This window comes from Suncus etruscus, chromosome 1, assembly GCF_024139225.1.
Source record: "Suncus etruscus isolate mSunEtr1 chromosome 1, mSunEtr1.pri.cur, whole genome shotgun sequence".
Taxonomy (NCBI): domain Eukaryota; kingdom Metazoa; phylum Chordata; class Mammalia; order Eulipotyphla; family Soricidae; genus Suncus; species Suncus etruscus.
The window spans coordinates 96,551,644-96,577,797 of record NC_064848.1 but is presented as its reverse complement, the minus strand read 5'-3'; the positions used below and the strand labels follow the sequence as shown (position 1 = coordinate 96,577,797).

Sequence of the window (26,154 nt, the reverse complement as noted above, 5' to 3'; positions counted from 1 at the left end):
TACAGTCTGCTGCTATAGTTTAAATTCGACTATTATCCTTAAAGAAAAAAGTGATCCCAGAGATAAGCTAAAATGAGTACAAAATAAATTTAAGCCAAGATCCTCCCCACATGGGGAGTTCCTTCTCCTCTCTCCTCTACTTTTCAATAAACTTTCCTACCTTCTAAAAAGAAAGATCTTATTATTCTAGGAAGTACGTGATCCAAAAATGAGGACATTAATAGGATGCAGGAACCATCCATAAATGGTCCCTATTGGCCAAATCTGACCTATAATAATAACATAAAAAGAACCCTTGATTTTTCTTTTCAGTATAAAAAATATGAAACCCCCAATATTTCCACTTCTATTATCTCATTATGGTATCCCAATTTAATAGTTCTCTCTCCCACATCACCAAATTTTGCAGTAGGAAGCTGATATTAAAAAAGACACAAAATTCTTCATAGCCTCAGCAAAGCCAATATTTTAACTACAGAACATTTCACTGAAAGTAAAATTCTTTTTTTTTTTTTTTTTTTTTTTTTGGGCCACATCTGGTGACACTCAGGGGTTACTCCTGGCTATGTGCTCAGAAATCACTCCTGGCTTGGGATGCCAGGAGAATCAAACCATGGTCCATCCTAGGTCAGCCGTGTGCAAGGCAAACGCCCTACCACTGAGCCACTGCTCTGTTCCCTGAAAGGGAAATTCTATGTAACTTTACCATTATTGTTAAACATTTATGGTTGTTGAGATTTTTTTTTTGGTTTTTGGACCACACCTGGTAATGCTCAGGGTTACTCCTGGCTCCTAGACTAGCGCTGGCAAGGTAGACACCTTACCTCTAGCGCTACCTTCCCGGCCCCGGTTGTTGAGATTTTGACACTGAGCTATTCTTACTTCCATAATCACAGTAATTTCTCCTTGTGTAACTCACTGTGAGTCCACAGGACAGTAGCCTGCCATGCAAGGCCTCTAACTGGGCATTGTACAGCAAAGCTTTCAGATCCGCCCCTGTAAAGGAGTCAGTGACTGATGCCACATGCTGAAGGTCCACATCATCTGCCAGAGGTAGAGAGACACTCAGAACTTTTAGAATTTCCAGACGGGACACCTGGAGGGAGAAAAATTAGTTGCTTTAATAAATAAATTTTATTTATTTATTTATTTATTTATTTATTTATTTATTTATTTATTTATTTATTTGTGTGTGTGTGTGGTTTTTGGGTCACACCCGGCAGTGCTCAGGGGGTATTCCTGGCTCCAGGCTCAGAAATTGCTCCTGGCAGGCACGGGGGACCATATAGGACCCCAGGATTAGAACCGATGAACTCCTGCATGAAAGGCAAACACCTTACCTCATGCTATCTCTCCAGCCACAATAAATAAATTTTAATCTGTATATCTTACGACTTTTCTACTAATCAATTGGGAGGGGGACCATGCAGTTCCTAGGATTGAACTCAGGCCTCCTACCACTGAATTCTCTGTGGTCCTTTTGTTTGATATATATAGTAAATTGAAAAATGTGGAATATTATCTATTCTCCCTAGTACCCCTCATTTGGTTTTTGCATAACATCTAGTGATGCTCAGCAGTCAATGCTGGCAGTGTTCAGGGGACCATAGAGTGTGCTGGAAACCAAGTCTGGGTCAGGCACAGGTAAGATAAGCACCTTCCTTACCTGCTGTGCCCCTCTCCCCAGAATTTTTATTTTTTGGGTGCCATGTGCCCTAATACCTGTGCTAGCTCACCAGGTCCTCATTTCTTGTTTTGACTATTCTCTGCAAGTCATTTTGGCTCTCTTCCTTTGTCTATGGATCTCTGTCATTTGTCAGGCCCTGTCTGGTAGGATTACAGAGATGGAGAGGAGAGATTAACTCCAGTCCAGAGTGCCATGATGCCTCATTATTCTTTTTCTCCAGAACTTTTTCATAAAGAGAAAGAAAATAGGGAGAAAAGTGAATGAAAATTAATACTCTTAATGATTCAGTATAATTTCTTATTCAGACAATGCTTTCTCAATTTGAGCAAGTGTATATTTCAAAAGCAAAATATAAATTATTACATGTGGCATTTGTTTAGAAATATTTAAACACAAATTATATATAACACTAAGAATATGACAGTTTCAAATTTTTTCTTTTTCCTAGTTGGTCTTTAGTAAAATATAAAGCTCACAGACTTACATGGAAATAACTAGGTCAAAGAGGCTTTACAGCTCATTCAGAATCATGTTATGAGCAAACAGTGACTGAGATCTTTGTCTAAGAGCTGGTCTTCTAAGAACAATTGATATTATACAGAAAGAATGCAGATTTTTTTTGGCTTTAGACTCCAAATGTGAAATTGTCACCTGGTCAGGAGGAGGACAGTAAACACACTTATCCAGCCGGCCAGGCCTGAGCAGGGCAGGGTCAATTAAATCAGGGCGACTAGTAGCAGCCAAGACATAAACACCTAGAGAGGAGGAAAGAAACGTCTATATTAAATCCCAGTGAAAATATTTCTGGGGCCAGAGCAATAGTACAATGGGTAAAGCACTTGCATTGCATGCACTCGACCCAAATTCAATTCCCAGCATCTCATATGGTTCCCCGAGTACCCTATGTCATTGCTGAGTACGGGGTGCTTATGGCTTATAAGCTCTCACTGTCACTACCTTTTCCCAAAAAAATCCAAGAAGATATTTCTGACTTTATGGTCCTCACCCTGTAAGCTTTCTACTCCATCCAGCTGAGTCAGCAGTTGATTGACAACACGATCAGTGACTCCTGTGTTATCATGGCCTCGCCGAGGAGCGATGGATTCAAATTCATCAAAGAAAAGAATGCAGGGCTTTGCAGCTTGTGCCCTGCAAGAATTGAAATTTCAGATCTGAATCAGGCTTCTGAGTTTGCAAAGAAATCTCATATATATATTTACATTTATATAATAAACTGTTAAAAAAGAGGCAAGCCATATATAATTATCCTGTCCTTGGTAAGCCTGATGTTAAGAGAGGTTAATTAATGTTTGTGCCTAAGACCCTTGCCATCTCAGAGCTGGAGTGATAGTATAGTAGGTAGGGCTTTTGCCTTGCACACAGCCTACCTGGTTTGGATCCCTGGCATCCCAGTATTACCAGGAGTAATTCCTGAATACAGCGATAGAAGTAACCCCTGAGCATTGCCGGATGCAGTCCAAATTCCCTATCCCCAAAAACCATATTTTCTGGATAGAGATTAAAGCTAGTTTTTTAATTGTGGTAGTTTTCTTCGTGGCACATTTGTTAAGCTTTCAAATGGGCCTGACTCTGCCACATATATTATATAGGAGCTGGCAAGGCTAGAAGACAGAGCATGCTCTCTAGCTTTCCCATGTCCAGTTTGGCTCTCACAGAGCCCTTAAGTTTAAGTCCTTACAGACAGCTACCCTAAGGCTGTATGGCAGGGATCTCAAACTCGCGGCCCAGCCCTCTGTACAATATTTTGTGGCCCTGCCCTAGAGGAATCTTTTTTTGTTTTGTTTTAGTTGTTTGGGTCACAGCCCCCAATGTTCAAGGCTTACTACTGACTTTGCACTCAAGGATCACTCCGACTTTGCCTCCTATGCCCCCAGGTAAACTGAGTTTGAGACCCCTGCTGTATGGCCTTAGGAGGATCTATGCTGAGGGGTGCTTCTCCAACCCCATAATGGATTTAAAAAAAATAAAAATAAAATAAAAACTAGTCTTTTAAACTAATAAATGGTTTCCTTATACTTTAATAAGGTAAGAACATTAAATATATATAAGTAATGTATAAATGCCATACAAAAATAGATATAAATATAAAATGAAGCAAAAGAAATATAATAAAACCTTTTTATTTTAATCTATTACACTGACAATGATTAAGAAGACTGATAATAACTCAGCACAAGGAAGATGTTAAAATCTCGAACAGGTCGAATCTTGGCATCCCATATGGTCCCCCGTGCCTGCCAGGGGTGATTTCTGAGCATAGAGCCAGGAGTAACCCCTGAGTGCTGCCAGGTGTGACTCAAATAAAAAAAAAACTGGTACATATACATAATGGAATACTATGCAGCTGTCAGGAAAAATAAAGTCATGAAATTTACTTAAAAAAAAAAATCTCGAACAGGGCTGGAGAGATAGTACAGTGGTTAAGGAGTACAGTGGTTAAGGTGCTTGCCTTACACCTGGATAACCCAGATATGATTCCTGCATCCCATATGGCTCCCCAAACCCATCAGGAGTGTGATTCCAGAGTGCAAACTTCCTCAAACAGTACTAATTTAAAAAGAATAGCACAAGGGATATATTTTGAGGAAAAAGAAAAAAGAAACACACAAAACTGGTTATATTCAATAAATGAAGTACTTTGATTCCTACAGTTTGTTCATGCTTTTCATATATTTAAAAGTTGGCAAAAGGGCCAAGTGATTGAAACAGCTGGTATGGCATTTAATTGCACACAGAAAAATTGGGTTCAATCCCTAGCATCCCCTTTGGTCCTTGAGCCTGCCAGGAGTGATTCTTGAGCACAGAACCAGGTTTAACCCGAGAGCAGCAGGTGTGGTCTAAGAACAAAAAAGTTGACAAAGTTAACTAGAAAGTGAATATTTTGGGGGAGAAGGCAGTATTAGGACCAATCTCATAGGCACAAGACCATACAATGCTGGAGATGGAACCATGCAAGGCAAAGATTTATTTCCTGATTTATCTGATCTTCTAGATAATATTTTAAATATGTGTATTTTTATCGCTTCACAATCTTTTGGATAAAATCCAGTGTAGTATTAGTTCTTATCAGTTTAATTATGTGTATTTTTCACATAAATTGGAATGATGACTTAATCATATTTACCGTATTTTCCAGCATATAAGACGACTTTTGAAACAAAAAAAGTCAACCGAAAATCGAGGGTCGTCTTATACGCCGAGTATATCCTGAAAAATGTTTCGATATGCCGCTAAACAAAAATTGTCTGAATATTGCCACAAAATAAATTTTCCAACTCGATCCTGCACCAATCACTGCAAGGCAGCTCGGACTGCCTCTCTGTCAATCCAAGCAGGCTTTTTATGCATGCAAATTAGACAATATTCTATACCCGAATCTACACTGTCAAAAGCCTGCTCAGATTGGCCAGAGTCAGAGAGGAAATCTATTACAGTATAACCTTTGAACCTTTGCTTGTTGTGATTGGCTCACTGTGGTACATGAGCACAGGAACGTTCTGTCTGATACAGCGAATATAGGCCTAAACCTATGTTTTAACTGCAAAATTAGGGGGTCATCTTATACGCCGGCAAATACAGTATCAACTATTTTACTTTATTATATTTTTACATCATTTACAAAGGTAAAATCCAAATGGATTAAAGATCTAAATATCACACCTGATACCATAAAGTATATAGAACAACATGTAGGTCAAACACTCCATGACATTGAGACTAAAGATATCTTTAAAGAGGAAACAGTACTCTCCAAACAAGTGAAAGCAGAAATAAATAGATGAGACTATATTAAGCTGAGAAGCTTCTGCACCTCAAAGGAAATAGTGCCCAGAATACAAGAGCCACTCACTGAGTGGTAGAAACTATTCACCCAATACCCATCAGATAAGGGGCTAATATCCAAAATATACAAGGCACTGACAGAACTTTACAAGAAAAAAAAAATCTAACCCCATCAAAAAATGGGGAGAAGAAATGAACAGACACTTTGACAAAAAAAGAAATACAAATGGCTAAAAGGCACATGAAAAAATGCTCCACATCACTAATTATCAGAGAGATGCAAATCAAAACAAGTATGAGGTACCATCTCATGCTACAGAAATTGGCACACATCAGAAAGAATGAGAACAAGCAGTGCTGGGGAGGTGGAGAGAAAGGAACTCTTATTCACTGCTGATGGGAATGCCGTCTGGTCCAACCTTTGTGGAAAGCGATATGGAGATTTCTCCAAAAGCTGAAAGTTGAGCTCCCATACGGTCCAGCTATACCATTCCTAGGGATATATTCTAGGAACACAAAAATACAATACAAAAATCCCTTTCTCACACCTATATTCATTGCTGTGTTGTTTACAATAGCCAGACTCTGGAAACAGCCTAGATGCCTCTCAATAGATGAAAGGTTAAAGAAACTATGGTATATATACACAATGGAATATTATACAGCCATCAGAAGAGATGAAGTCATGAAATTTTCCTATACATGGATGTACATGGAATCTATTATGCTGAGTGAAATAAGTCAGAGGGAGAGAGATAAACACAGGATGGTCTCACTCATCTATGGGTTTTGAGAAAAATTAAAAACATTTATGTAAGTGATTCTCAGAGACAAAATAGAGGAGGACTGGAGGGTCCAGCTCCTGACATGAAGCTCACCACAGGGATCGTTTAGTGCAGTCACTAAAGTCACTGAGAACTACTGTAAAAAAAGCTGACTGAATGAGGGAAAGCCTGTCTAGAGTACAGGCCTGTGTGGGGTGGGGAGGAAGGACACTTGGGATATTGGGCATGGGAATGTTGCACTGGTGAAGGATTTTATATATATGTATATATATATATATATATATATATATATATATATATATATATATATATATATATATATTTAAAAAATCAAAAAAAAAAGAAAAAAGAAAAGAAAAGGCCTTCCAATTCTTACCACAGGATGTGTTCTTTACACTGACTGTATAGAAAGAGGAGGTACAGTAAATGCACCCCATATACACCTCAACCCAGGCCCTTTGCCTGGTCTGTATTGTGAATTGGGGGACAAAAATAAAACCAAACTATTTTTCTTTAAATGAAAAGGATCATAGATCCCATCTCTGAAAGGGTGGCTCAGATGTCTAGAGAACTGTCTTAGTGCAGAACATTTGTCATGTGGAATATAGAAAAACAACAAGTATCTTCAAAAAAGCTTGGTGAGGAAAGAAAATCTTCTGGGACAGCATATGATTGAATAATCTGCTCCTTCAAAGTTCAGTAAAATGCTCCCAAAAAACCTGGAGTCTGATGTATGATTGGTATAAAAGAACTAGTGACTCATTTTTCTCTTGTAGTTATAGACTTCTTCAGATGTTTTCTTCCTTGGTCAATTTTGTCTGTTGCCTAAATTTTAAGTATGCTGAAATAAAGTTAATATTTCACAATATTCATGTATTATATTTAACATTACTGGTCTTTGGATATGTCCTTCTTATTTCCAATATTGTTTATTCATGACCTTTTATGATTCTATTTTTAACATTTCTACATCTATCATAAAAAGGGGTTCCTAAATGTTAACATAAAATATATTATATTTAATTAAGTTATTTGATGAAAAAGAGAATTTTCCCTAGATTACTAATAATTCACATAAATCATAGGTTTCAATTAGCAGTTCCTCAAAACAAGACTGAAATATGCTTGATAATAAAATAATTTTTAAAAATTCTCAGAGTACCAACCTAATAAAAATGTCCCGAACAGATTGTTCACTTGCTCCAATGTATTTGCTGAGTAACTCTGGCCCCTATTAGTGAAATAAAATTAAGCAAGAATTAAAGTAAAGTTATTTTAAAACAATGTAATTTTTATTTATGACTATAAACTTAAGTGCATTCAAGAAAAAATGTAGTATGATTAAAATGGATGTTTCAAATTAATATATACAAGAATATCATACTTCAAGTTTTCCAGTTGGTGTTTCCTCCACCTACATTTGTTACTATGTATACAGATTTTATTATTTTTTGCTTTTAGTTTTTTGTGTCATGCCCAGCAATGCTCAGAGATTATTCCCAGCTCTGCACTTAGGAATTTCTCCTAGCAGGGTTTGGGGACCACATGGGATCCCAGGGATAGAATCTGGGTCATCTGCGCAAGGCAAGCACCCTACTTTTACACCAGCCCGGTTCTCACATATTGTTATGGTCCACTGTTTCAGGTCATTTTAGATCTCTGACAAATTGCCACATCCTGAAGGGTCCTGCCTGACATTCCTATTTAAAGCCACTCCTGATACTCTACAACTCCTTACGATGCTTGTCTGCCTATAGAATATCTACGGCACCTGACTGTAGACAGACATCTTTTCAATATACCTGTTTCTTGCTACTGGTACAATGTTTGTTCCGAAAAAGCTTTGTTCATTGCTGAATCCCCAGTGCAAAAAGCTACCCAATACCATAGCATAAGGAATAATTAGTAATACATTTTTTTCTAGAGGAACATGAAATCTATTAAAATTCTCTGGGTGGGGGGCTGGAACTATAGTACAGCAGATAGGGTGTTTGCCTTGTACATAGCCAACCTGGGTTGGATCCCCAGCATCCCATATGGTTCCTCCAATACCGCCAGAAGTAATCCCTGAGTACTGAGCTTGAACATCATCAAGTGTGTTCCCAAAAAAATTTCTCTAGGACTCTATTTTTTTGGATATTATTATCACACTATCTTTTTTTTATATTTCACAAATAAATGCAATCATACTATATCTAACTAAAAGAAGTATTATAGGGCTTAAATTTTTTTTTTTGTGGTTTTTGGGTCACACCCGGCAGTGCTCAGGGGTTATTTCTGTCTCCAGGCTCAGAAATTGCTCCTGGCAGGCACAGGGGACCATATGGGGCGCCGGGATTCGAACCGATGACCTCCTGCATGAAAGGCAAACGCCTTACCTCCATGCTATCTTTCCGGCCCCAGGGCTTAAATTTTGTCTAAAGTAAAATATGTTGTTTTGACTTCTTGGTGCCTAGGGCCTCCTTCATGAGTTCTCCTCCTGAGCTACAACCCTTGATGATTTTTTTTCTATAGTGAAAACTATATTCTGGTAATAAGAAGAGTAAGATTTTTTAATATTCTGAAATCCAAATAAAAAGGTAGAAAAAAAATGAAAGTTTCAATGTTTCTCCATAACTGCTGTGATATATATGTAATTATAAAAAATCACTAAAAATCACATGAGTTATAAGAGGGACAGGCATAACTTGACTGGAAGTAACATCACTGGTTCTCAGGTTATAAAAATCTCTTTCAAATAAGTCAACAATATGATTTGTCTTAAAATTGAATCACTCTGGGGCCAGAGATATAGCATGGAGGTAAGGTGTTTGCCTTGCATGCAGAAGGTCGGTGGTTCGAATCCCGGCATCCCGTATGGTCCCCTGAGCCTGCCAGGAGCAATTTCTGAGCATAGAGCCAGGAGGAACCCCTGAGCACTGCCGGTGTGACCCAAAAACAAAAAAAGAAAGAAAGAAAGAAAGAAAGAAAGAAAGAAAGAAAGAAAGAAAGAAAGAAGAAAGAAAGAAAGAAAGAAAGAAAGAAAGAAAGAAAGAAAGAAGAAAGAAGAAGAAAGAAAGAAAGAAAGAAAGAAGAAGAAGAAGAAAGAAAGAAAGAAAGAAAGAAAGAAAGAAAGAAAGAAAGAAAGAAAGAAAGAAAGAAAGAAAGAGAAAGAAAGAAAGAAAGAAAGAAATTGAATCACTCTTCTAGGTTCTTTTCAAGTATATTTTGATTTTTAAGCTGGATATTTATGCATGACTCTATTTTATAACACGTGAAGATTTGTCTTTATACAAACATAGCAAAAATATTTTATAGTCATATTATTCATAATAGCCAAAACATAGAAACAAGCCAAATGTTCACCAATGATGAACAGATGAACCGGAAAATTTGTTCCATGAAATGTTCCTCAGCTAACAAAGGAATGAAGCACTAACCATGCTACAACATGAAAGAACCCCGAAGACAATATGCTAAACTCAACAATGGCACCATGCATGATTCTTCTAGATTCCTTCATATGAAATATGCAGGTCAGGAAAATTCATAGAAGTAGAAGGAAAGCAGTGGTTTCCTGGAGAAGAGGATCAGAGAGCAAGACAACAGTTTTGAAAAGAGGGAGCCAGAGCAATAATATAGTGCGTGGGTGTTTGCCTTGAATACAGCCAACCTGGGTTTGAGACCCCCAGCATCCCATATTGTCCCACAAGTACTTCCAGGAGTTATTACTGAATAGAGAACCAGGAGTAACTCCTGAGCATTATTATTGAATGTGTCCAAAAAAAGCTTTAGAAAAAAAGGGTCAGAGAGTACACTGGGTAGGGCATTTGCCTTGCACATGATTTGTTAGATTACTGCTCCTTCTCTAATCAGTATTCATATTCCACCCTAGGGTATAAACTGGTGATAGAATTACCAGATCCCTTCCTACTTAGTATTCTTCTCCACCCTAGGGTGTGGTCTGTTCTTGCCTGGGTTTCAGAAAGGAAAAGGCTCATTCTTTAGTCTTCCTCCACTAAGCTGCTTTCCTTCTTAGGAGCAGATTTATATGGTGGGATTCCTGGCTTGAGTATTGGAATTCCTGAACCTGTTATCACACCCTTTCACAAAGTGGATTATATCCTGCATCAATGTTTGCTTCCAGACTGCATCTCTCCAGGTCCTAGTTTTTGAGCCTGGGGTTCCACATATAATGGTTTACCTGGGTTCAACCCCTGGCATTTCATATGGCCCCACAGCACTTCCAGGAGTAACTCCTGAGTACAGAGAGAAGAGTAAACTCTGAGCACTCCTGAGTGCCCCCCCCCAAAAAAAAACCAGAAAAAGACTTATAAAGAAAAGAAGTAGTTACATTGCTATGAATGAATAATGCCAATAAATTATACACCTTAGAGTAGCTAATTGCATAATTGTACAATTTACTTCAATTTAAAACAAATGCAAACCATACCTTGACACTAATAAAGTTCATTCCACTCTCTCGTGCAATTACCCCAGCTAGTAAGGTTTTTCCTGTTCCAGGAGGTCCATACAACAACACTCCTGTTCTCTGTCGTATAGGCAAGTTTGTGAATAATTCTGGATACTAAAAACAAAGACAACAAAGAGCTCACGTTTAAAACAAATAGTTATTTGGTTGGCAATAAATGTCTTTTTTTTTACAGTAGTATACATCAGAAAATGAAATTTCCACTTAAAATAACATGTAAACTCACAACTTTTCCCCTGTTGGGTCATGGAGCCTTTTCTACATAAAATGAGTACAATGTCACCATTTTTGCCAGTTTTTTCTTTGTGTGGAGGCCACATAAGGCCCACTCAGGGTGGCACTGCAGTGTCAGGAATTGAAGCTGGCACCTTGTTCATTCCCAGGACTCTATCCCAAATGCCTAAATGCTTTGTTTTCATGCTGGGGATCAAACCAAGGGTCTCAGACATACAGAGAATATAATTACTATGGCCTGATTATTGTTTTTGTTTCATTTTTAACAGTATAAAGTATGACATTGAGGGGCCAGAGTAATAGTACCACAAGTATGGTGTTTGCCATGCATGAAATTGGCCCAGGTTCAATCCCTGATATCCCAAATGGTCCCTCAAACACCACCAAGATTAATTCCTAAGCACAGAGCCAGGAGTAAGTCCTGAGTACTCTAGGTGTAGCCCCAAAACAATGGTCTACATCAAGAAATCAAAAACCAGTCTTCTGACTAGTATTTTCACTCATTCACATGGCAATTCATACAGCTATATATGGAAATATGTTCAAAGAAAGGAGGAGATAAGTGTTCGTAATAATAACTGACAATAACCTCTCCCAGGAGCTTTTATAGTGAATAAGTGATTTATCACCTTCTGCATCAGCAGCATTTCACAGAACAAGAACATTCTAAACAGGCTCTAAATTCAGTGGTAATAATGATGGCCTGTATGTATCGAGACACTAATGCTCAGTGCATAGTCCAGCACTTAGGATCATGACTTACTAGGCAAGCACTTCCATGCCCATATACTCTCAATCTATTTATTTATTTATTTGGTTTTTGGGTCACACCCAGTGGTGCTCAGGGGTTATTCCTGGCTCTGTACTCATAAATCGCCTCGCAGGCACAGGGGACCATATGGGATGCTGGGATTCGAATCACAGTCTGTCCTGGGTCGGCTACATGCAAGGCAAATGCCCTACCACTGTGCTATCTCTCTGGCCCCTCTCAATCACTTTTAACTCACAGTACTAGACTATACCCCATATGTAGGGGCCGGAATTATAGCTCAGTGGTAGGGCATTTGTCTTGCATGAGGCTGCACAGATGGACCTGGGTTCAATACCTGGCATCCCATATGGTCCCCCAACCCAGGAGCAATTTCTGAGCACATAACCAGGAATTACCCAGAGCATCACTGGGTGTGGTCTAAAAACAAACAAAATTACTCCCGGCAGGCTAGAGCAGGAAACATATAGGATGCTAATTTTCCTACACTTTGCTTTCTGATCTTCTGAAGAATAATACACACCTGTAACACCCTTTTATTCCTTTTATTTAAACACCATGGTTACAAAGTTGTTCATGATTGAGTTTCAGTCTTAGAATGTACTCTCATGAACATTTCCCATCGCCAATGTCCCCAGTTTCCCTCCCACCCTTCCCCAGTCTGTCTCTGGAGTCACATCTGTACCCTTTATCCTGCCATCTTCCTCATCTGATTATTCTTGTTTCTGTTCAAATTTCAGGTGACAGTTCATTGTGCTTCTATACATTTGGAATGAACCAAGCAAAACAGAAGAATTGTGACAGTCATAATTACTTATTGTATCACCCAGTTTTTTTTTTAAATGGGCAAGGTATATATCAAGCAATTAAAAAAGTATTAAATAACCAAATTACTGCTGAACATTTGTATATTCCATCACTAGTTATGAATTAAATAGATTAAGCAAGCCAATAAATAAAACTAAAGACTGGGGCTGGAATGGTGGCACAGGTGGTAGGGCGTTTGCCTTGCACATGCTAACCTAGGACAGACTGTGGGTCAATCCTCCAGTGTCCCATAGGGTCTCCCAAGCCAGGGGCAATTTCTGAACACATAGTTAGGAGTAACCCCTGAGTATCACCGGGTGTGGCCCAAAAACCAAAAATAAAAATAATAAAAAAAATTAAAAACAAAAAAACAAAGACAAGATATCAGTGGTTCTTCTAAGAGTAAGTGCTTGGTTTTATTTCGGTACCTTGGCTGGTAACTGGATAGTATCCATGAGTATCTGCCGCACTTCATGCAATCCACCAATCTGATCCCAACCCAGGTCCCTAGGTTTATGCAGGTTAACATTTCGTAGAGATGCAGGAATAAATCCTTGGAGAGCTTTTTGGAAATCTGAGGTGGTTAAAGTTAATTCTGTTTAAAAAATAAAAAGAAAGAAAAAACTGTTAGTGGAAGTTAGATTTATATATGAATTATTTAAATGTTACAATCTTAGGTGAAATGACTAATTTGGGGAGGGTTGTTCTTTGCTTCTGGCCATACCTGGCAATTCAGGAATCTCTCTGGAGGGTTTAAGGGACCATTAGGGATACTAGGGATCGAACCTGGGTCGTCCATAAGCAAGGTAAGAGCCCTACCCATCACACTATCTCTCCATCCCTGAAAAGGACCACTTTCTATTAAAATACTTACTTGACTATTAAAGTGAAATAGTCTTGCCTTAACTATAATTACATTTTCCCATATTGAAAAGATTTCAAGTTTTGGTGTTACTCAGGGGTGGGGTCATATTTACAGGGTATTGGGCCACACTTGGTGCTTCTCAGGAGCTACTCCTGGTTCTGTGCTCAGGAGTGACCTCCGGTTGTTCTTAGTGTCACATGCAGTGTCAGGGAATGAACATGGATCAGTCACATGCCAGGCGAGGCAAGCACCTTAACCCTTGTACTTTCTGGCCCTAGAATTTTGGTTTTAATGGTATCACATACCCTCTTTCGTGGATATACTCTGATGAGAGAGACAAGAATGTACAGCTCGATCCACAAGCACAGTAAAATCTCTGGTCACAAACCCTTCTGTTTCCTTAGCTATCTGGGGCAGGTTAAGATCAGTGAACTTGTTTATTTCACAACCCAGTTTAGATTTTATTATGTGATGCAAAATTTCACATCTTTGCTCCTGAAGGAAAGAACACACAATGTAAATTACTCACTTGTAAATTTTAGTACAGATGTTTGGAGACAAAATCTAGTGACTGAAAGAAAATTAATGAGGGTGTGGTGTGTGTGTCTGTGTGTGTGTGTGTGTGTGTGTGTGTGTGTGTGTGTTGAAAGGGAACCTTGGAAAAGGATACTAGGAAACTTCCTGAAGTGATCAGAGTGTCAACTACCTTAATTATAGTGATAGCAACATTCTGGATGTGTTTGTTAAAGCTAACTGAATATTGGGGCCAGAGAGATAGAACAGTGGTAGGGCATTTGCCTTGGATGCAGGACAGTGGTTTGAATCCCGGCATCCCATGTGGTGCCCCGAATCTACAAGGGGCGATTTCTGAGCATAGAGCCAGGAGTAACTCCTGAGCGATGCCGGGTGTGACACACACACACACACACACACACACACACACACACACACACACACACACACACACAAAACCTAATCGAATATTGTATGACTAAAACTCAACCACCAACAACTTTGCAACTGTGTATCTCACAGTGTCTCAATAAAAAAATACAACACTTGACCAAATTGCATTTGTCTTCAAATGCAAATTCAAAGTGAATATCTTTAAAATATGTCAGTAAAATTGTAAAAGAAAAAAATCCAATAACAAAGTCACATCAATAATTATTTTCTTTTCCAATAAGATTTTATTCTAGTTTTTGTGTTTACACTTGTGCTAATACTCAGGGGACCAAGCAGAGCCAAGGATTAAAACTAGGGTTCTTGGGGGCCGGGCGGTGGCGCTAAAGGTAAGGTGCCTGCCTTGCCTGCGCTAACCTTGGACGGACCGCGGTTCGATCCCCCGGTGTCCCATATGGTCCCCCAAGCCAGGAGCAACTTCTGAGCACATAGCCAGGAGTAACCCCTGAGCGTTACTGGGTGTGGCCCAAAAACCAAAAAAAAAAAAAAACCAAAAAAAAAAAAAAACAACTAGGGTTCTTACATGCAAAACATGTGGTCCAACCCTTAGTTTAGGGGCTGGAGCAATAGCACAGTGGGTAGGTTATTTGCCTTGCACAGTACCGACCCAAGTTCTATCTCCAGCATCCCAAATGGTTCCCTAAGCCTGCAAGGAGTAATACCTGAGCACAGAGCCAAGATAACTCCAGAACACCATCATATGTAGATCAAAAACAAAACAACAATAACAAAATAATACTAGTTAATTATCTTTTTTCCTATTAAATTTGTTTCCCAGGAGCCAGAGCGATAGCACAGTATGCAGGGTGTTTGCCTTGCTCTGGGTTTAATCCCGGTATCCCATATGTTCCCCCAAGCCTGCCAGGAGTAATCCATGAGTGTGGCCCCAAAACAAACAAACAAACAAAAATGTTCCTGAAACCATTCAATATCTTAATACCACTACTATCCTGATATACTTAATAACTTATATTAATATATTTATATATATATAAATGTTTATCTTGTTCAGTGAGCTAATTAGTATAGGGCATGAATATTAGCTAGATAAGAATTCAACTATATAAAAAATGTTAGGGAGGACAGAGATAGTACAGTGGGTAAGACATTGCCCATTGAACCTAAAGTCATAGAATCCAGGTTCAATCTTTGAATCTCATATGGTTCCCCATGCATTACCCAGAGTTACAGAGTCAAGACAGAGTCAGAAATAACCCCTAAGCACCACTGGTTTTGACCCCAAACAAAAACAAGAAAAAAATCAACAACAAAAGAAATGTTGGGGCTGGGAAGGTGACGCTAGAGGTAAGGTGTCTGCCTTGCAAGCACTAGCATAGGACGGACCACGGTTCGATCCCCCGGCATCCCATATGGTCCCTCCAAGCCAGGAGTGACTTCTGAACACATAGCCAGGAGTAACTCCTAAGCATCAAATGGGTGTGGCCCAAAAACAAAAACAAAAAACAAAAAAAGAAATGTTACAGACTCAAGGATGTGGAAGAGCGCCTACTTATCTTGCATGTGTAAGGCTGAAAGGGTGATTTTCCACCACTGGTCCACCACCCAGAAAGATGAAATAAAATATAACAGTAGTTCATCTAGCACAACAGGTACCAAATGTAGATTTTTTATTTTATTTTTGTTTTGTTTCAGGGCCTCACCTGGCTATAGTCAAAGATCACTCTTGCGGGACCACATGCACTACTGAGATCAAACTCAGATCCAGAATGTATAAGGCAAGAGTCTTAAGCTTTGAACTATCTCTCTGGCCCCAACTTTTAACTATCCTTGAGAATATTTATACTGGCATAAGTTCAAAGTCATTAACCAAATTTAACAGCATATACAAAGAGGACCATATGCCAGCAACTTACAAGTAATATGTTACCCACACCAATAGTACAGTACCTGATTAGGAGGCTGGAGATGGTGAGTGCATTGAAATATATGCATTCCTTGAGCGGACACAAGTAATGGATGCAGAGAATTCTGAGACTGGCTTGTAGCAATAAGTGCAACCAAACTTCCCATTGAAATAAATTCTTTTAGTATATTGTTTAAAGCTAGAATTAAGCAACACAGTGTGAAGTCTTAGTAAATATAAACATGAAAATTTTAATTACACTTTCATTTTTTGTTTACAAAAGAAACAATTATTGAGGGGGCTAAAGAACTCAATAGGCTGGAACACATACTTTGCATTCAGCAAGCCTGAGATCTCTACCCAATACCACATGGTCTCTAAGCATCATGCTGGGAGTAGCCCTTTAGAACCACTGGGTATTATCCTCAAATCAAACATAGCCCATGCCAAAAGAAAAAACAAAGTAGAGTTTTAAAGTGGACTATGGTATTATTATTCATTAAGTAAATGAAGAGTAAGTAGCACTTCCTCATACTTTTTAAAAATTTTATCTTCTAGAATATGGATACTCCTCAAAAAACTAGAAATCGAGCTTCCAGATGATCCAGCAACCACTCCTAGAGGGATATCCTAGGAACCCAAAATAAGCCCTCTGTATTCCTATGTTCATCACAATACTATTTACAGTACAGAATCTGGAAACAACTCAAGTACCTAAGAACAGATGAGTGACTAAAGAAACTGTGGTACATCTATCTACACAATGGAATACTATGAAGCTCTTAGGAAAAATGAAGTCATGAAATTTGTTTATACATGGATGGATATAGAGGGTTTTTTTGTTTGTTTGTTTTTTGGTTTTGGGGTCACACCTGACAGCACTCAGGGGCTACTACTCCTGGCTCTACATTCAAAAATCAACCCCTGGCAGGCTCGGGGACCATATGGGATGCTGGGATTTGAACCATCATCCTTCTGCATGCAAGGCAAATGCCCTATCATTGTGCTATCTCTCTAGCCCTGGATATAGAGAATTTTTATGCTGAATATAATGAGTCATAGGAAGAGACATAGACATAGAATAAAATCTATTATATTTGTGGGATATAAGAAAAATAAAAGAGAGTATTGTAATAATATCTAGAAACAATGTAGATGAAGTTCAGGAGGAACAGTTCATAGTAGAAAGCTTTCTACAAAGATTGGTGAATGCACTTAGGGTAGTGAACTGTCCACTGTAAAAATAATAGTTGAAACTGATCACTCTGGACAAGAACTAGGTGTTGAAAGGGATAAAATAATAAGCATGGTATCACTTCATTAGCATTAGTGCAAACCACAATGTCAAAAATGGAGAGAGAAGGAGAGAGAATGAGAGAGGAAGGGAGAAAGGGAGGAAGAGAATTAAAGAGAAAAAGAAAGAAGTAAAATGTCTGCTGAGAGCCAGGCAGGGGAGGTGGGTGGCAGGAAAACTGGGACGTTGGTGGCAGGAAGTGTACACTTGTGAAGGGTGGTGTACTGAGAATCAATTATTAACAATTTTGTAACCATAGTGTTTAAATAAATTATATTAAAAACATTATATCTTCTTGGGGCCAGAGCAATAGTACAGAGGGTATAGTTTTGCCTTGCATGTAGCTAATGCTACTATAATGTCAAGCCAGGAAAATCCCTGAACACTGCTGGGTATGACCCCCCTAACAAAAACAATTTTAATTTTCATTCCTTCTGTGATCAGTTTAATGGAGAGAGAGCAGGTGCTATAAATTGAGTCATAACTCCAATAATGCTTAATGATTCCTATTTGATCTTAAAAATAAATGCACTGGAGTCTGTGAAGCAAAAAAAAAAATTGGGTTAATTAAGCGAAATATAGCTTATATTCCTCTAACTTCCTGAATGATCTCTTTCCACCCAGGTCTTGAAAAGATCAGTTGGTATGAGGAGGTCAGAATGGAAACACATTAATCATTAATTGTGCGTGTCTATGTCTTCTATACCTATTTCAGCTCTCAAGAGCCTGGAGGCAGCACAATGCTGCCAAATTCCCAGCTGCATCTTCCTGCCAGTCTTGAATGCCAGCCAGTGGAGTATGTATTCAGTCAAAGTTCATGGCTAAGGGACATCTTCGTGCCCTGCCTGTGGACCACACCTTCTTTGTTTCTTCATTATCAAGAAGCTGCTTCACACTGATCATCCTTTACCAAAACTCATCTTAATTATCTTCTCCAAAAACACTTCCTGGCTTAGAACAGAACACAGCCTACTATCTCCTACTTATGCCTCCCTCCTCGAATTACTTCCTCTAATACAATATCCAGTTACTCTCCTGTAAAAGCAGAAGAATATCTGCATATATAATACTACAAAGCCCTAGCCCAGAAAGGCCTCAGCATAAATGGAAGCTATCAGTATTATCAGGACTAAGGACTGAAATAATCTATTTTATTTTCTTTTCTTTCCTCATTGAGACTATAGACTATGCACAAGTATTTGAAATATATTTGTCAAATGAACCAAAGAATAAATATATACAATTCAACAATTCCTGATAAGTATATGAGAACATGAAAAGTCCCCAAAAGATTAATTATGAAGTTGAAGACTGTTCACAGAATGCTGCAAGGCCTTAAAAGTGACACAACATTGCATTAATTTTTTCCTCTGAAAAGAACAAACTGACATGAACACCGACAACTGCATGAGTAGAGAAAGGGCCTGAAGCCAATGAATAGACTGTTACCATATGCAAGTCGTTGGCTCTGCACAGTGTCAGGCCCATGTTCATGTTCAGGAAGTGCAGGGAGGCCCACAATAAGGTCCAGATCATCCAGCAGAACAACAGAAGGCTGTCTCCATGCAGCCTCTGAGAAAGCTGCCTCTAGAGATTTTTGTATGGTTTCCAGTCTTTTCCCTTCAAACAAACAATAAGAAATTATTTTAGCATTATCTTAGAGCAAGGAAAATTCAAACTTCTTTTATGAGGGCACTAATCAAGTCCAATGTTGATTTCAGCTATGAGGATTTGATACATATTTTGTTAATAAACCAATCATCAAAATTTGCACATTATTGATTAGCCTTGATTAATATAGCCTCAAAGGACTCAGAAAAGTGCTGAACTATTTAAAATTTAAAAAGGAACATGCTACTATAATTTCTGTGTGTCTGTATTTGTTTATTCATTTATTTTTGTATAATTCCACAGAGAGGGGCCAAATGATAGCACAGCAGTAGGGCATTTGCCTTGCATGCCTTTCACAGAAAATTTCTGATGGCTCGTAACAAACAATAAAAAAAATAGAATGTAGGGGCACGGAGAGATAGCACAGTGGCGTTTGCCTTGCAAGCAGCCAATCCAGGACCAAAGGTGGTTGGTTCGAATCCCGGTGTCCCATATGGTCCCCTGTGCCTGCCAGGAGCTATTTCTGAGCAAATAGCCAGGAGTAACCCCTGAGCACCGCCCCAAACACAGCCTCACTGGGCACCAAACCTCAGGTTTACAGCACTGTGCTGAGCATTGACAGGTAGAGTCCTGGGCCCTAAATGCTGCTGTGGGGAAGAACTGAAGAGGAAGGACTCCAACAAATTTAGTTTATTATTGAAAATATTAAAATGTCATGGGTCAGAGAGATAGTACAGGGGTTAAGGTGTTTGCCTTGCATACTACATGATTCCTTAAGCCCCGCTACAAATGGGGGTCCCTGAACACAGGCCAGCAGTAAGCCCCAAGCACCATGGAATAACAAAAATAAAAAAAGAAAGAAAAAAATTAAAAAATCGGGGCCGGGCGGTGGCACTAAAGGTAAGGTGCCTGCCTTGCCTGCGCTAGCCTTGCACGGACCGTGGTTCGATCCCCCGGTGTCCCATATGGTCCCCCAAGCCAGGAGCAACTTCTGAGCGCATAGCCAGGAGTAACTCCTGAGCGTTACTGGGTGTGGCCCAAAAACCAAAAAAAAAATAAATAAATAAATAAAAAAATCAAAAAAAGAAAGAAAAATCTTAGAAAGCCAAAGGTTTAAATTTCCTAAGGCATTTCAATGACTAAACAATAAATAGGAATGTGAGATATCTGTATTCATTAAGTACAAACATTAAATCATCACATTTCTATCTGTATAAAAGGGAATTTATTTTTAACTGCATTCATACCTCGTAGAGCTTTACAGTCAATTATCTCCACATGGGCATCCAATGTATCAAATGCTTCTCTACAGATTGCTTTGGCTAATGTTGATTTTCCACATCCCTAGAAAATAGATGCTTCATAAGAAAGTTAATATATTCAATCACAGAGATACTTTGTGTCTTTGTGGCAATCATCAAGATTCATTCTTAACAATCAAATTCTATCCAACATTATATGCCAAGGAAGTCTTTGTGTTATTTTATTTTTGGGGTGGGCACACCTGGCATTGTTCAGGGATTACTCCTGGCTTTGAACTCAGAAATTACTTCTACCAGTGCTCAGGGGACCATATGGGATGCTGGGACCAAATCATCCACGTGCAAGGCCAGTGCTCTCTATCTGCCGTATTACAACTCTGGCCCCTGCCAATTAAGTCAGAGTAGAGTTAGAGGAAAAGAGAATATTTAATAGATTCTTGGATCTATCTATGATCACTTTATGATGTGATATTAAGTAAATTAAAATGATATTAAAATTAAAAATGTGATATTAAGTAATATTAAATAAACTAAGGAAAGACAGTGAATCAGGAAGGTATCAGAAGGACTGACAGATAATGGGAAAGAATTATTTCCTAAATACTTTTCTCTCCCTTTCCTTTTGATTGAATTCACTCAGCATATCAAAGTAGTGTTTTTGGTTGTTGTTTTGTTTTTATTTATTTATTTATTTATTTATTTTTTGTTTTTTGGTTTTTGGGCCACACCCGGTAACGCTCAGGGGTTACTCCTGGCTATGCGCTCAGAAGTCGCTCCTGGCTTGGGGGACCATATGGGACGCCGGGGGATCGAACCGCGGTCCGTCTCCTAGGCTAGCGCAGGTAAGGCAGGCACCTTACCTCCAGCGCCACCGCCCGGCCCCTGTTTTTATTTTTAAAGAGGGATCCAAGGCTGGTTCAACATTTGAATGTTAATAAACCCTACCACTAGAAAAATCATAGTCCTATCAACTAACGGTAAAGGAAAACAAAAAAGGCAGGGAAAGCATCATCTTATTTAAGATCACTTCCCATCCCCAATATATTTAATAAAATGCACTCAAAAGTACAAGTGAAGCAATGTTTCCCACACTTTAAATTAACAAGTACATGTAAGAGAAGATCGAAGAGAGGAATTAAAATTTATTATTAGTGAAAATGAGCATACTTTAAGCACATACCTTTCCTCCTGTGAGTAAAAGGCCTCCATTCCTGAGTCCTGCCATGAGGGCCATGAGCTGCCGTGAGAGAGGGCGCCCCAGAAGGCTATGAGTGATGTGCTCCATGGAGGAGAGGCCTATAGCACACACACCTCTACAAAACAGGCAAGGCAAAAAATGATCAAAACAAAACAAAACAAAACAAAACACTGATGCAGGATAAACTCTAACAATTTGATTTCAGGAAATCAAATGTCTGCTAAAGGTCTCTGAAGAATTATGAGATAAAGTTTATATACCTTATAAACAATAACATATCAGGCGTTTCTTTTGAATTTGTTTTCAAATTTAAAATTACATTAAAAAGAGGGGATAGAGAGGCCAGAGAGATAGCATGGAGGTAAAGCATTTGCCTTGCATGCAGAAGGTTGGTGTTTCGAATCCTGGCATCCCATATGGTCCCCCGAGCCTGCCAGGAGCGATTTCTGAGCATAGAGCCAGGAGTAACCCCTGAGCACTGACGGGTGTGACCCCCCCTCAAAAAAAAGAGGGGATAGAGAGATAGTAAAATGGGTAGGGACTACGGCACTATGGCACTCGCCTAGCATGCTGTCAACCCAGCATCCCATATGGTCTCCCAGGCACTGACAGGAGTGATTCCTGAATGCAGAGCCATGAGCAAGCCTTGAGCATTTTCTAGGTGTTGTCCCCAAACAAACAAACAAACAAAAAACAAACTTTCATTAACAATAGCTTACATTAACAATAGTAAAAATCATTACAGTAACAACATGAACTGGAATAACTTAAGTTGAAATATTTTTAAACATTCAATTAATATTTTTGGATTTAACTTTTAAAATAGAGGAGGGAGATTTGGGACATTGGTGGTGGGAATGTTGCACTGGTGAAGGGGAGTGTTCTTTACATGACTAAAACCCAACTACAATCATATTTGTAATCAAGGTGTTTAAATAAAGATATTTTTAAAAAGTGTTTGTTTTAAGAATCATTTATTTAAATATGTATGAACCAGATCATTATAGTTGTTTATTTCTTTATTTTTTAAACTTTATTGATTGATTGGTTTTGGGCTACACCCAGCAGTGCCCAGGGGTTACTCCTAGTTCTGCACTCAGAAATTGCCCCTGGCAGGCTGGGGGACCATATGGGACACTGGGAATGGAACCAGGTCCCTCTCAGGTCAGCTGCATGCAAGGCAAAGGCTTTACTGCTGTGCTATCTCTCTGGCGAGCCCCAAAGTTGGAAATCACAGATAAGAGTAGGTCGTTTTGTCCGTCCGTCCATCCATCCCTCCCTCCCTCCCTCCCTTCCTTCCTTTCTTTCTTCCTTTTTTGGTTTTTGGGTCACACCTGGCCTCAGGAGTTACTCCTGGCTCTGCGCTCAGAAATCGCTCCTGGCAGGCAAAGGGGACCATAAGGGATGCCACTGTCAGTACTGGGCCGGCTGCGAGCAAGCCAAATGCCCTACCACTTTGCTATCTCTCCAGCCCCTGTTTTCTTCTTAAACACCAATTCTCAAAAGAAATTTTCTAATATGTTTCTAACCTTTAATTATTTAAAAAAAATAAGATAAATTATTACTTTAGATGTGGGACCAAAGACAATTCTTAGAAAAAAACACCTAATAATATATTAGTAAAATTATTTACTGCCTTTAATAATTTACATATTAATACATAAAAACCCTGCTGGAGAAAATGTGAAAATGTTTCTAAAACATGCTAATTTGGCCATAACTTCTTACCCCAAGCAGTTCAGCTTTAAAAAAGGAAGAATAAAGTCAATTTCCTCATCATTTTCTTCTTTTACCATAGGATCTAGAAGGACCTACAGTAGCAAGGAAAAATTAAATTTAAATTTCACAAGAATAACTTTCATCTATTGTTTCATCTGTTTTTCTTCAGTTCCCAGGAAACTAAATTTCGGATATATTGCACATGCAAGATCATTCCTTAAAACAATACTGACAATATTTTACTCATCCAAAGGACATAAATATGTATGATCAAAATGTAGTAAAGAATGTCCTTGCTGGACCCGGAGAGATAGCACAGCGGTGTTTGCCTTGCAAGCAGCCGATCCAGGACCAAAGGTAGTTGGTTCGAATCCCAGTGTCCCATTTGGTCCCCCGTGCCTGCCAGGAGCTATTTCTGAGCAGACAGCCAGGAGTAACCCCTGAGCAGCGCCGGGTGTGGCCCCCCCCCAAAAAAAAGAATGTCCTTGCCTTAGTACATTTTATAGACATATTTTTATTTGCAATTTTATTTGTGCCACATTTCTTTCACAATTCCTTTTTTGTGAGGGTCCAGACCCAGCTGATCTCTGCCTCAGGAATTACTGTGGGCTGTGTTCCAGGGATCCAAGTTAATCACATGCAAAGTAAGCACCTTATTTGCTGTGCTATTTCTCCAGCCCTCCCCCCTCCCAATATTATATATCTCTATATATCTACATCTAGCAGTGTTCAGGGATCACTCCTGACAGGGCACATACGGTCTGGCTGGAATCAAATCTGCATGCAAAGCAAGTGCACTGCCCACTCTATTATCCCACCAACCCTCTTCACTGTTGTAACTGTATTGTTATTTGTTGTGACGGCATCTTCCTTGACTGGTGATATTTTTAAGATTATATTTCAAAAGTGGAGACAATGTATCTATCTCCAAATCACTGAATTAGAAATAAATATAGCCTAATTGATTTTGTAATTACCAGGTAACACAATCAACTACTTTTGTGTCAATGCATTGATCTTACATATAAGATGTTAATTGTTTAAAAAATGAAAATGCTCATAGAGAGAATATTTTAAATCAAGTTATTCCTCTTATGCATTTCATGATGCAGTCATATAGGTAAATTCACACTTTATATCATTCACATGTGAAAAATGTCATACTACTAAATATTCAATAGTATAAGATTACTTGTAACGGGATCTTTTGCAGAAGTCTGGTACTTAACAGGAAAACTGTTTTTTCTTTTTCTTTTCCACAAGAATGAACTATATCCAGACAAAACTCCTTCAACCCTATTAAAAAGAAAGTAGGAAATCCAAAGTTAGCACGAGAGCTGTTTAAATAATTTGAGTTTACCAAATGTACTTAAATTTAAATAAAGGCCTCCTCCAATATGTCAAGTATGCTTACATGTCATTGTATACTGTCTGTTCACAGGTTACACGTTAAAAAAATGGAACATTTTATGACTTCTATAGGAAAAACAGAAAAATAAAGAAAATATACCTACCATCTTTAATTCTCAGTTTAATGTATTCTTCCTCTGACATTACTAAAGGAAGCGTGGTAGTCACAGACTGCTGTACCCATGAAAAGAACACAGATCTTATGTTCTCTTCACTTATACCTTGAGGCTGCCAAAGAGAAGAATAGTAATCAATTATCCTAACACCTTATTATTAAAACTGCTTATCTTGCTAACAAAATATAAACTTTACGAAACAAAAACCAGTAAAATAATTTCATAGTCATGGTACAGATTCAGAATTTAATGTCAAAGACAATGAGCATGTACTGACGCAAGACTTGAAGCAGCAATTCAAGTAGCGATATCGTAAAGTCTACTTCCCTCTATGCTCAGCTGATACACCTACCATAATTTGGCTCCCTCTAGAATCAGTCTAACCTGTGCCCTCTCTATTCTAGAAAAAAAGCAAATGCCCGGGTTCCACACTTGGAGCTGTGGGTGCACACAGCTATGCTCGGCAGGTGGCAGGCAATCAGCAATCTCTGGGAAAGTTTCTCTTTTTTTTTTTTTATTTTTAGGTCACACCAGCAGTGCTCAGAAATCATTCCTGGCAGGGTCAGGGGACTTTATGGGATACCAGGGATCGAACTCAGGTCAGTCAAGTACAAGGCAAATGCCCTAGCTTCTGTGCTATCCCTCCAGCCCCAAAGCCTCTCTTTTTAATTGAAGAGTAGAGAAACCATGCAAGGAGCGTGCTTTGCACCCTTCTTTCTACTAACTGGAATACAGACATGATGCCTATAGAACAAATAACATACAATTCTATGTAAAACAAATCAATCCATTACATGCTCACTTGTTGCTTTCCATTTTACCCTGCCAATTGGTCATGGTACTGATATCCTCAGCATTAATAACTCAAAAAGTCTGAAGAAGGGCCAGAGTGATAGTACAGTGGGTAGGGTGCTTGCCTTGCAGCAGACCTAGGTACAATATGTAGTATCCCATATGATCCCCTAGAAGAAATTCCTGAATGCAGAGCCAGGAGTAACCCCTGAGCATCACGGATATGGCCCCAAAACAAAATGAAAAACAACATCTGAAAAAATTCTTTTAAAAAGGGGCTGAAGAGAAGGATGGTGGTTCGAATCCCGGATCCCTTATGGTCCCCCAAGCCTGCCAGGAGTGATTTCTGAGCATAGGCCAGGAATGGCTCCTGAGCGTTGCCGGGTGTGACCCAAAAACCAAAAAAAAAAAAAAAAAAAAAAGAAAGAAAGAAAGAAAGAAAGAAAGAAAGAAAGAAAGAAAGAAAGAAAGAAAGAAAGAAAGAAAGAAAGAAAGAAAGAAAG

At 38.8% G+C, this 26,154-nt stretch overlaps 1 protein-coding gene and 2 non-coding genes across 3 annotated transcripts in view; 2 read left to right on the top strand and 1 right to left on the bottom strand.

The window, feature by feature from the left end:
- The window catches only part of PEX1 (peroxisomal biogenesis factor 1), a 47,909-nt gene that overhangs the window by 4,928 nt on the left and 16,827 nt on the right, over positions 1–26,154 (bottom strand). The window contains exons 7-20 of the mRNA XM_049768861.1: positions 24,848–24,971; positions 24,526–24,629; positions 23,343–23,425; positions 21,597–21,729; positions 20,402–20,498; positions 18,993–19,163; positions 16,294–16,448; positions 13,728–13,917; positions 12,986–13,152; positions 10,709–10,843; positions 7,443–7,507; positions 2,694–2,836; positions 2,339–2,442; positions 920–1,096 (exon numbers count right to left, since the gene is read on the bottom strand). Coding sequence (XP_049624818.1) covers positions 920–1,096; positions 2,339–2,442; positions 2,694–2,836; positions 7,443–7,507; positions 10,709–10,843; positions 12,986–13,152; positions 13,728–13,917; positions 16,294–16,448; positions 18,993–19,163; positions 20,402–20,498; positions 21,597–21,729; positions 23,343–23,425; positions 24,526–24,629; positions 24,848–24,971 — 1,848 coding nt within the window. The remainder of the gene's footprint in view (positions 1–919; positions 1,097–2,338; positions 2,443–2,693; positions 2,837–7,442; positions 7,508–10,708; positions 10,844–12,985; positions 13,153–13,727; positions 13,918–16,293; positions 16,449–18,992; positions 19,164–20,401; positions 20,499–21,596; positions 21,730–23,342; positions 23,426–24,525; positions 24,630–24,847; positions 24,972–26,154) is intronic.
- LOC126032984 (small nucleolar RNA SNORA12) lies at positions 3,223–3,365 on the top strand. The gene has a single exon (XR_007504147.1). It is a non-coding gene; the product is annotated as a small nucleolar RNA SNORA12 (small nucleolar RNA).
- On the top strand, positions 6,636–6,768 carry LOC126031090 (small nucleolar RNA SNORA51). Its single transcript, XR_007503232.1, has one exon. It is a non-coding gene; the product is annotated as a small nucleolar RNA SNORA51 (small nucleolar RNA).